The sequence below is a fragment of the Chiloscyllium plagiosum genome, chromosome 39, assembly GCF_004010195.1.
Source record: "Chiloscyllium plagiosum isolate BGI_BamShark_2017 chromosome 39, ASM401019v2, whole genome shotgun sequence".
Taxonomy (NCBI): Eukaryota; Metazoa; Chordata; class Chondrichthyes; order Orectolobiformes; family Hemiscylliidae; genus Chiloscyllium; species Chiloscyllium plagiosum.
In genome coordinates, this window is record NC_057748.1 from 6,081,376 (window position 1) to 6,093,566 (window position 12,191).

At 41.4% G+C, this 12,191-nt stretch overlaps 1 protein-coding gene across 2 annotated transcripts in view; it reads left to right on the top strand.

Annotated features, from left to right (window-relative positions):
- Positions 1 to 12,191, top strand: part of tnnt1 (troponin T type 1 (skeletal, slow)) — a 58,332-nt gene that overhangs the window by 16,920 nt on the left and 29,221 nt on the right. For both annotated transcript variants that reach the window (XM_043679618.1, XM_043679617.1), the window contains exons 2-6: positions 934 to 984; positions 3,400 to 3,413; positions 8,746 to 8,763; positions 10,480 to 10,503; positions 10,810 to 10,833. In XM_043679618.1, coding sequence (XP_043535553.1) covers positions 953 to 984; positions 3,400 to 3,413; positions 8,746 to 8,763; positions 10,480 to 10,503; positions 10,810 to 10,833 — 112 coding nt within the window. In that variant the 5' untranslated portion in view covers positions 934 to 952. The remainder of the gene's footprint in view (positions 1 to 933; positions 985 to 3,399; positions 3,414 to 8,745; positions 8,764 to 10,479; positions 10,504 to 10,809; positions 10,834 to 12,191) is intronic.

The following is a 12,191-nucleotide window of genomic DNA, read 5'->3' on the forward strand; positions in this document are numbered from 1 at the left end:
ATAATGCAAAGTATCTAACCAGTCATCTGCTTTGTTTAATAGGTTGGTGACTGATTACATATTATGGAATTCTCATTGACCAGTAGGTGTTGATATCTAGTGAATTATGAGCCCTGCATTGGTTTACATTTCAGAGGTTGGAATATCTGGTTGGCATGGACGGGTTGGACCAAAGAGTCTGTTTCCGTGCTGTACATCTCTATGACTATGACTCTATCTGCACTTTTCGGGATTACAGTAGTGCTGGAAAAGCACAGCAGTTCAGGCAGCATCCGAGGAGCAGGAAAATCGACGTTTCGGGTAAAATTCCTGATGAAGGGCTTTTGCCTGAAACGTCGATTTTCCTGCTCCTCAGATGCTGCCTGAACTGCTGTGCTTTTCCAGCACCACTCTGATCCAGAATCTAGTTCCCAGCATCTGCAGTCATTGTTTTTACCTTTTTATCTATCTGCATTTTTGTCTAATTCCACTTAGTTGCTGACTTATAGGTTTGAAGAGGAAAATAATGACAGAATAGAATCCCTACAGTGTAGCAGTAGGACATTTGGCCCATCAAGTCCAGACTGACCCTCCAAAAAGCATCCCACCCAGATCCACCCCTTACCCTAACTCTATAACCCTGCATTTCCCGTGGCTAATCCACCTTGCCTACACAAACATGGACACTATGGGCAATTTAGCATTGTCAATCCACCTAGCTTGCACATCTTTGGACTGTGGCAGGGAAACCTGAGCATCCAGAGGAAACCCACACACATTGGGAGAATGTGCAAACTCCACAGAGACAGTCACCTAAGGGTGGAATCGAAGCCAGGCCCCTGGCACTGTGAGGTAGCAGTGCTAACTACTGAGCCACCATGCTGCCTAATGAATGTATTGAAAAGTTTATAACTTCTTGAACTATGCATTTAATTATTTGTATTTTGACTGCAGGTAGATTACAGGCTCCATCATGTCAGACACTGAGGATGTTGGTGAATATGGGTAAGTAAATTGGATTTGGTTTTTGCTGTTCCCACTCTTCTTGCCCCATTCTCCACCTGGTAATGGAGATGTGGGAATGCTTTCATCCAGTCTGAGAAACGTTCAGTAATTAAGCCAGTAGAGACTGGGGACAACTCCAATGCTCAGATTTATATCACATTTCAAACCTCTCGGAATTGACAAGGCAAATATGCGATAGATGTTTCCTCTTGTGGGAGATTCTAGAATTAGGGGTCACTGTTTAAAAATAAAGGGGCACCCATTAAAGACAGAGGGAAGCTTGGGGAGGGCAAATTTCTGTCATGGGAGTGTGAGCCCTTGCAACTCCCTTCCTCAAAAGGCAGTGGGTGCTGAATCATTACATATTTTTAAGGCAAAGGTCAATAGATTCTTGATGATTAAGGGGGTGAAAGATTGTTGGGAGATGTGCAGGGATGTGGAGTTGGGTTTGGAGGGATATGGGCCGGGTTCTGGCAGGTGGGACTAGATTGGGTTGGGATATCAGCATGGACTGAAGGGTCTGTTTCCATGCTGTACATCTCTATGACTCTATGACAGACATGATCTTAATGAATAGCATAGCAGGCTGGAAGGGCAGAGTGGCCTACTCTTGTACCTTATTGATATGTTCAATATTCTAACGTTGTCACTCACTCACCATTCACTCTCCAGAGGTTTATTTTCTTCAATCTTTCATGGGATGTTAGTATAACTGACAGAACCAGAATTTATTGACTATCCCTAATTTCCTTTGAACTGAGTTTGGGCGAGTTCGCATTGCTGCCTCACTGCGACAGGGGCCCAGGTTTGAATCCACCCTCAGACAACTGTCTGTGTGGAGTTTGCACATTCTCCCCGTGTCTGCGTGTGTTCCCTTTAGGAGCTCCCGTTTCCTCCCACAGTCCAAAGATGTGCAGGTTAGATGGATTGGTCATGCTAAATTGTCAATGGTGTCCAGAGATGTGCAGGCTAGGTGGGTTAGTTTTGGGAAATGCAGGTTTACAGGGATAGGGTAGGAGGGTGGGTCTGGGTGGGATGCTGTTTGGAGGGTTCATGTGGACTTGATGAGTTGAATGCTGAAAATGTGTTGCTGGAAAAGCGCAGCAGGTCAGGCAGCATCCAAGGAGCAGGAGAATCGACGTTTCGCTTATGCCTGAAACATCGATTCTCCTGCTCCTTGGATGCTGCCTGACCTGCTGTGCTTTTCCAGCAACACATTTTCAGCTCTGATCTCCAGCATCTGCAGTCCTCACTTTCTCCTCCTTGATGGGTTGAATGGCCTGCTTCCACACTGTGATTCTATGGTGCTATGATTAGTTTGATAGACAATTTGAGTTGGGTGCACAAAGTCTTTCAGTGTTTAAGGTTGCTAATTTGGTTCAATATACTCCTAGAGGTTTCATCATAAGCCCTCCAAATCCAGAGAGTGCCTGCTGTTGCTACTGAATACCCAACGAGACCATCCTTGAGGCAATCCATGCTGGAAAAATAAACTGGATTATTCTCAACTATCAAACAAAAGCCCTGTTCTCCCCAGTCTCCAAAACCTTTAGAAATAGATCTCATTAAAGGAAATGAACTAATCATGTTCCCCTTAGTGTGGTTCATAGCAGTGTCCGAGCAATTAATTTTCAGTTCTTGGATACTGAAGGTTTGTCAGCTCTACTAGGACATTATTATCAGGACCTTATTTCTGTCATTTTCAATAATGCATGAAAGAAGTAAGCATTACAAATAACCCAAAAACTACAAATACATCATTGAATGTTAGTCTTTTCATTATGAATGCCACAATGCAAACATATCTGTCCCACATTTCGTTGAGATAGTTTCATCCCCTGCACCAGTTTGTGGTTGCTGCTTTACCTCATTTTCTGTTATTCCCCACCTCCCCATTCCGTGTTCCTAGAATCACACACTGAGGGGGGGTTGCTTAGGGGGGGAAGTATTGAAAGAAAGCATTGAATCGCACCTCTCAATATGTTTGGCCCGTGCCATACATACTTAGTCAGAAGTCACCTGATGAAGGAACAGCGCTCTGAAAGCTTGTGATTTCATATAAACCTGTTGGACTATAACCTGGTGTCGTGTGACTTCAGACTTTGTCCACCCAATTTCCAACACCGGCACCTCAGTATCATATACACATACAAACAGGTCTCCTGCCACCCTTCTTTATTTAACCCTATCTGTATAACCTGTTCCTTTCCCCCTCGTATATAAATCTAGGTTTTCCTAAAATACACCTTTTTTTCCCTCAACTACTGTATCCACTTTACGTTGACATTCTTGTGAATGTCCTGCTGAATGCAAGATGAAAATCTTCAAAAAGATGTGTCTGTTTTCAACAAAACATCTGCCTTATTGAACTACGAAAGCTTGCACTAATAACCAATTTTGTTTTCTCCCTAACAGGGAACAGCAGGAAGGTATGTGTCATTTTATACTCTTTTAACCTTTGATGTGATAAAATGTGTGGTTTCAATTTAGTTGCAATACTCGTTTGTGAAATTGCAATAATTTCAATACTGTGGCAAAGATGTTGCAAGTATCCTTTAACTGATTTTACTCAGTCAATCATCTTAAACACTGCTTACTGGTCAGCAAACTCAATCTAATTTTGATTGCCAAGATTTCTATAATTAGCCTTCACCATGATGATGAACTTCAGCCACCTAGGAGTTTAAGATCAAGCTTAATCTTTACTTTAAAACACATTCTCTGAAATGTAACATATATAAAGTCATAGAGTCATAGAGATGTACAGCACAGAAACAGACCCTTCAGTCCAACCCGTCCATGCCGACCAGATATCCCAACCCAATCTAGTCCCACCTGCCAGCACCCGGCCCATATCCCTCCAAACTCTTCCTATTCATATACCCATCCAGATGCCTTTTAAATGTTGCGATTGTACCAGCCTCCACCACATCCTCTGGCAGCTCATCCATTGTCGTAATTTTCCCAGAAGCACTCGGATGTCCAGCAATACATGAATTCAAACAGCAAAGGCAGTAACTGTGCAGGTACACTGTGGTGTCAGTTTTTTTATCTCTCTCTCCTGCACTGACCTCACTATGTGCTTCCTTTGTCTGTTCTTCGCCCTGTTAAAAGTGCTGTTGTTTTGTTCCAAAACAATGCAACAGCATATGAAACAGTACTTGCTGCTCCTGGAATTCAAGGAAATCACCTCCAACACCTAAAATACCTCAAAAAAGGAGCAGCTGTTACAGCCAGAAATTTTTCCCGTCCTCCATCTTGGATTACCCAGAATCCTTCTGCCTTCTATGCCCTTGCTATATATAGAGCGAGAGCATAGGAGGCAGAAGCAGAAGATACACTCAGTGTAAGTGTGTCCTTTCAATCTGAAGGGGTCTTCACTTTTTACAGGATAAAAGCCCACCTTGGTACATACAAACATATGCATTAGGAGCAGGACTAGACCATTCCACCCCATAGATCTGCTTCACCATTTGATAAGACCACTTCTGAAGACTGGACCCGAAATGTGAACTCTGTTTTCTCTTGCCAGATGATGCCAGTCTTGCTAAGTTTCTCCAGCAATTTCTGATTTTGTTTTAAATTTTCATCATCTGCAGTTCTTTGTTTTAAGATAGGGTCATAGAAATGTACAGCATGGAACCTTTGGTCCAACTCGTCCATACTGACCAGATATCCTAAATTAATCCAGTGCCATTTGCCACCATTTGGCACATATCCCTCTCAACTCTTCCTATTCATATACCCATCCAGATGCCTTTTAAATGTTGTAATTGTACCAGCCTCCACCACTTCCTCTGGCAGCTCATTCCATACACACATCATCCTCTTTGCAAAAATGTTGTCCCTTAGGCCTCATTTAACTCTTTCCCCTCTCACCCTAAACCTATGCCCTCTAATTTTGGACAGCCCCACCCGGGGAAAAGACCTCATGGCTGATTTGATTATAGCCTTATATCTACTTTCCTGTCTGCCTCCTATACCTTCAGTTTGTCATTTTTCAAAAGTCTATCCAACTCAGGCTGAAAAAGTATTCAATGATTCAGTCTCCAGCGTGTTCTGGGGAAAAAAATTCCAAGGCCTAATGATAGTTTGGTAAAAGAAAATTCTCATCCTGTGTCTCAGTGGGAGGCCCCCTATTTTTAAACTGTACCCTCTAGCTCTAGACGCTCCTAAAAGTGGCAACATCCTTTCAGAATCCATCTTATTGTGTCCCCTCAGTGTTTTATACCTTTAAATTAAACCATCTCTCATTTTCCTAAACTCCAGTAGGTATAGGCCCAACCTTTTTGTACAAAGTGATCTCTTCATCCCAGGAATCAGTTGAATGAACTTTTCACTGAAGAGCTTTGGGAACCAGGACCAGGTGGATCTTATTGACAATGAGTTCCCTGATTGGATTGTTAATCTGGGTCTGGATGACGGAGACAAACAGGATCTTCAGAAGGTCTCTTCAGTCACAGGACTGGTTCTGGGCTGGCTGGTCTGAGCCCATGTACTGTGTACATGTATATAAAGGGTGTCTTGATGATAGGATACCAGCCTCTGTGCAATTATTTCAAAGTTATAATGCAATTTTCTCCTGTCTTAAGCAAGGAAATCCAAACTGTACACAGCACACCAAATATGGCCTCATCAATATCCTGTGTAACTGTTAGCAAAGCTTCTTAATTTATATATTCCTACTGATTCTAACATCCACTGATCAGAAACCAGAATCAGTCCTTCGTTTAAAAAAATTAATTCATGGAATATGGGGATCACTGGCTGGGCAACATTTATTTCTTATCCCTAGTTGCTCTTCAGAAGGTGGTGGTGAGCTGCCTTCTTGAACTGCTGCAGTCTATTTGATGTCGGTACACCCACAATGCTTTTAGGAAGGGAATTCCAGGATTTTGACCTAACAATGTTGAACAGACAGTAATATATTTTCAAGTCAGGATGGAGAGTGGCTTGGTGGGAAACTTGTAGGAGGTGGTGTCCCCATGTATCTGCTACCCTGTCCTTCTAGATGGCATTGGCTGTGGGTTTGGAAGGTGCTGTCTAAGTGAATGTCTTCAAGGCATTGAACCAGCCTCCACCACTTCCTCTGGCAGCTCATTCCATACACACATTACTCCCTGTGTGAAAATGTTGTCCCTTAGGTCCCATTTAAATCTTTCCCCTCTCACCCTAAACCTATGCCCTCTAATTTTGGACAGCCCTACTTCTGATACTGAGCAATGGTTTTAGAGAGAATGAATATTTATGGATATGATGCCAATCAAATGGGTAGCTTTGTCCTGGATGGTATTGAGTTTCTTGAATGTTGCTGGAGCTGCATTTATCCAGACAAGTCAGATCCCATCAGATTCAAGACTTGTGCCTTGTAGATGGTAGACAGGGATTTGGGAGGTTGAGAGGTGAGTTATTCAAGTCTCTGATCTGCTTTGGTGGCCAGTATTTATCTGGCTAGTCCAGTTCACTTTCTAGATAATGGTAACCCCAAGTTGTTGGGAGGGGGAATTGAGAAATGATAATACAATTGCACATTGAGGGGTGATTTAAGTTGGACAAGCACATGGACGTCATTGGACAAGCACATGGACGTACATGGAATAGTGTAGGTTAGATGGGCTTCAGATTGCATGACAGGTCGGCGCAACATTGAGGGCCGAAGGGCCTGTACTGCGCTGTAATGTTCTAATGAAAAAAAAGTGATGGTAAGTCTGACTAGTAATTTTCATCTTTGTGAAAATGCAACGATCCTGAGGGATTTATTGTCAACAGAGGACCATTCAACTGACATCAGTGCCGAGAGTCATTGGCAAATAACTCTACAGGGAATCTCACTGTCCAGGTGGTCTTTGAGACAGTTCCCAACAACACCTTCCATTAAAGTGCAGGGTTTGCTAATGCTCTGTTCAGATGCAGACATGCATTAGTGCCAGCTATTCTACAGCTTCCAGGTCTCCAATGGTGGATCATGGAGTATGACTGGCAAGGTCAGCATTTGTTAGCCATTTCTTATTGTCCTTATGCTCAGTGGCTTGCTGGTCCATTGCAGACAGCAGTTAAGAGCGAACATGTTACTGTGGATCTGAAATTTCATGTAGGCCATCCACTTAAGGATAGTAGATATCCTTCTCTAAAGGGAATGAGTGAACCAAAGGTTTGTATAGCAATCAATGACTGAGCTATCTTTCAATTCAATTCCAGATTAATTAATCACATTTAAATGCCACCAGCTCAGATTTGAACTCTTGTACCCAGAACATTAGGTTAGACCTCTAGATTACTAGCCTGGTGACATTACCACTACAACCCCTTGAACCTGGACTGAAAGGAGGAAACATTAGTACCAGCAAGACAAGTCAATGTCCAACACAAATATCTACAACCAACCCCAGAATATGTTTACCTATTCACCATTGTTCATTTGTTTGCAATACAAACTTAAAACCAATAGTACAAGCTGTCAGTTAACTAAGCTACGGTGCAGTGAAAGAAGCCAATAGCCAACAGAAATGAAATTAAATCTTCTATCGTCCCAGTGGACAATGGGCTGTTCTCTCATTAGAGGGAGCCAACTGGTGGTGAGTTTAATCTGTGGGTTGCCTTGACTCAGGCTGTGGATGAGATTAAGAAGTTCAGGCCTTCATGGCAACCTCAGCTGGTTCACGAATTGAATTGTGCTATTGGTTTCACAAAGCAAACATTAAGCTAACTGGGTTAACCATTCCCATTAACCCAAATAGCCAGCAGATCAAGTTAATGAATAACAAAACAAACCAAGATCCAGCAGATCAAGCCAGGGTCCAGAGTCAGGGTCCTTTCCCCATCTCCGAGTAACAAAATCAAGAATGGTATTTGCACATAATCGCTGCCTTACCCCAGGCAGATAATAATGTGTAGATTAGGAAACTGAAAAAGGAATGATTTTCAGATGGGAGCAAGAAATGATTGGTCAAGTTATACCTGGAATCATTTTTTTGCTCTGGAAGTTTCCAAATGAAAAGATCGAGTAATTATGGTGTTGAAGATGGCTAGTTAGCCCATCAAATCCAGGCTGGGTTTATGTAGAGCTGTCCATTGCCTCACTCTGTTCCTCAAGCTTATTTCCCTCAAGTGTCCGTAAATGTTACAAGAGTTTGTTATACAAAGTTAAAACTCACACAACACCAGGTTATAGTCCAACAGGTTTAACTGGAACACTAGCTTTCGGAGCGCTGCTCCTTCATCAGGTGGTCGTCAAGGAGCGGCGCTCTTGAAAGCTAGTGTTCTAGTTAAACCTGTTGGACTATAACCTGGTGTTGTATGAGTTTTAACTTTGTACACACCAGTCCAACACCGGCATCTCCAAATCATGACAAGAGCTTGTGTTATACTAGGAGAAAGTGAGGTCTGCAGACGCTGGAGATCAAAGCTGAAACTTTATTGCTGGAACAGCACAGCAGGTCAGGCAGCATCTAGGGAACAGAAGATTCGACGTTTCGGGCACATGCCCTTCTTCAGGAATCATTCCTGAAGAAGGGCATGTGCCCGAAACGTCGAATCTTCTGTTCCCTAGATGCTGCCTGACCTGCTGTGCTGTTCCAGCAATAAAGTTTCAGCTTGTGTTATACTAGTTAACACTTGTTCATAAAGCCATAAATTTATTAATGATTGTTTTGTAAAGGTAAGGTACAGGGAACCAGTAGTTTTGTTGCAGGCCTCCTTGTCAATGCCACGCTGCCTCTTGCTGTGGTATATTTGTAATGAGGTTCCTGTTTGCTTTCACAGAGGAAGAACCTGAAGAAGGTACGCAACTCAGTGGTTGCTTTGTACTCAGCCTGTTTCCATACCAACGTCCAGCGGAGGTGATAGAAAACCTTTATACTTCCTTCCCACTCCAACCCAAACCATTTAATCCACTCAAATGAGCTTTAGACTGTCGAGCTGAGCTGTGGTGTGTTTACACTTGATTCTGCATCCTACTAACTGTCTGCTTTAACTTTCCATTGAGTGTTACTTTAGTATAATTACTTACTTCATTATTATACATTTAATACATTGACTAACTTTTAATCTCTTATGCAAAGGCATCAAGGAAGAGAATATATTTTATCTATCATTAATGTTCCTTCAGAAATGCTGCAATTATCTGTGCCACCACACACATTTGACATATCCTGACATTGCCTTGGACTGTGGGGCTTATTCCACTATCCCAATTTCTCAACAAAGAGAAATGTAGAAAGGTGGACATGCAAAGATTGCATTGAATCTACAACATTATTGTAGACCATTCAGTCAAACCAGGCTATGCTGTGTGTTATATTCCACATGAACCTATTCCCACTCTATTTTATCTCATCCCAACAATATATCCTTCTATTCTGTTCTCCCTCATGTGTTTCCCTGAAATGAATCTATGGTATTCCTAGAACCACAGGCCTGGATTTATGCGGAATTTTGGAGGTTGTGGCTAGCTTTTGAACATTGTGATGGAACCCAGATTCAGAGATTCTGCCCCAATTTATGGCTGATCACATTTTCTAATCTCTTATGCAAAGACATCAAGGAAGACAATATATTTTATCTGTCATTAATAGTTGGGCAAAAAGGGCAGAGTTCACACATGAACTCAGCAAATTCACCTGAAATCAATGTTCAGCTCAAACAGACTCCATTTTAATGTGGTCTTATGCCACAGTGTGGGAATTAAGAATTTTTATAGAGTAGTCACGATTACTCTGAGTATGGAACTATCAGTCTGTCAAGTTATTTAAATCCCCAACCCTTTAGAAAATAAGAAAAGTAACTTTGCCATTAAGAGCTAAAAAACTCTCAAGCCACAGCCCTTTAGAAAATTGTAGGAAAAAAGACCCTGCTTGTTTCAGAGTTGACAAACTGTTCTAGCAATTACAATAGCTGTTTATTGATATTATCCCAAATGTTATAGTTGTGTTATTGTTAATGATTGTCTGCTTCTCACAACCTGCAATTATTCCAGCAAGCAGTAATAAATTCACAGTTTTAGTTTGAGAGCTCAAGTATATTATTAAAGGATTCAATTGCAGTTATAAGTACAAGTCTTTTTTTTGGGAATAAGTACTTCACGAGCTTTTAATATTTTGAATGAATACTATTCTTTTGTTACAGTGGAAGTTTAATAGATATTTAGATCCTTATTTTGTTTGATCTCAACATGGTTTTTGAGGTTTGCCCATGGTGAACACTGGGTGCATGGAGGGTGCAAGGAGAAAGAGTTTGCATTATCTATGACTTGGTGTTTATTTGTACAATGCTGTGCTAAAGTAACTGCCTATTCACCTGCCATTCCAATTGTCTATTTAGGTGTATGTTAAGAAATCAGGGGAATATAACCATTAAAAAAAAATTAGTAATCTTCTATTTGGTGTTCTTATGCAGCCCCCATGTAGACTTTTATATTAACAATGAATTTGTTGCAGAGTTTATTCTCATTTCTGACCATCTCTCTTTTTTTGCGCACACTCTCCTTGCCTTGTGAAGAGGGAGAACAGTATGAGCAGGAAGGTGAGCACTCTATTAATCATCACTTTTGCATCTGAATAAAGCCTTTGACACAAACAGCACAGTGTACTTGGAACTGACTTTCAGATTAGTACATTCAGAACCTTTGTGTTCCTGTATTTTAATCAGTGACTCCTGCAGAAAGAGAGAGAGAGAGTTTGTGTGTGAAAGTGTGTGTGTGTGTAAATTAAGGGCCATATATTTCATACTTCTTCAAGTAGATGTATTTTATTTCAGTTATCCATTTAATGTTTCTCTTATATTTGTCATCCACCGATTCCTCCCTGTGGTCATGCTTCCCCTTTGCAGAAGTTGAGCAGCCGGAAGTAGAAGGTAGGAGATAATGATATTTTCTCATTTAATTTTAAAGTGCCTTGGGGTCACCCAGACTACAATTTTGCAACTTTTACAGTATTAATTGTCTTTTTAAAATGTACAGAAATAACCCTATGTTGATTGGGTAGAAGTTAAAAGACGTAGGATTCAACAGCATGCAAATATTAATTTGTATTTTAACTGTTTTACTGGAATGCTCATACAGGCTCCATTAATAAGGAGTTAATAACATGGAACTAGCGACAGTGTTGGCATTTTTAAATGCTGCAAAATCACAAAGAGATCTCTCTAAAGTGCATGTTCAGGCATGCATCCTTGTGCTGGTTGTTATGTTCAATATAATAATTAAATTTAACTTTAATTCCCAGCCTTTTGTTTGTGACAACAAATTGAATGATTAATTGTTCTTTTATGCTGCAGCATTTTTTTAAATAACAGGATTCCCAGGGACATTTGACGGACGTTGAGAAAGTTATAATGTATTAGGAAGTGACTAGGACTTGAAAACCCATCTCAGAGATTTAAGCACTTCATCCAGGAGGCAGTCCCAGGACTTTTGGAGATGTTGTCACTTAGAATCACGGAACCCCCTACAGTGTGGAAGCAGACCATTTGGCCCATCGAGTCCACATTGACTCTCTGAGGAGCATCCCATCCAGAACCACCCCCCTATCCTATCCCTGCAACCTTGCATTTACTATGGCCAATCCACTTAACCTGCAAATCTTTGGACCGTGGGAGAATGCACACATACACAGAATCAAACCCAGGTCCCTGGCACTGTGAGGCGCAAGTGCTAACCACTGAGCCACTGTGCTGCCCCTTAGATGAGATATTAAACAAAGGCTCACCTCCCCTCTTGAGTAGATGTAAATACTTCAAAGGATAGCAAGGAGAGTTGTGAGCAACATTTATCCTTCAGCCAATAACATCAAAGCCCAACAGTTTATCTGCACCTTATCATTTTGCAGTATGTGGCAAATTAGCTCCCACATTCCAAGAAATGACTACAAGGAAAAAAATGTTCTTTGTTGAAAAAAAAGGATTCTGGGTAATCCCAATGGAGGACGGGAAGAATTTCTGGCTGTAAGAGCTGCTCCTTATTTTGAGGTATTTTAGGTATGGAGGTGATTTCCTCGAATTCCAGGAGCAGCAATTACTGTTTTATCTGCTGTTGCATTGTTTTAGAACTTTGGAGAAAAAAAGTCAAAACAACAGCAATTTTAAAAGGGAGAAGAGTAGACAAAGGAAGCACATGGTGAGGACAATGCAGGAGAGAGAGAGAGAGAGAGAGAGCGAGAGAGAGAAAGCGAGAACCTGCCCAGTTACTGCCTTTGCTGTTTGAATTCGTGTAT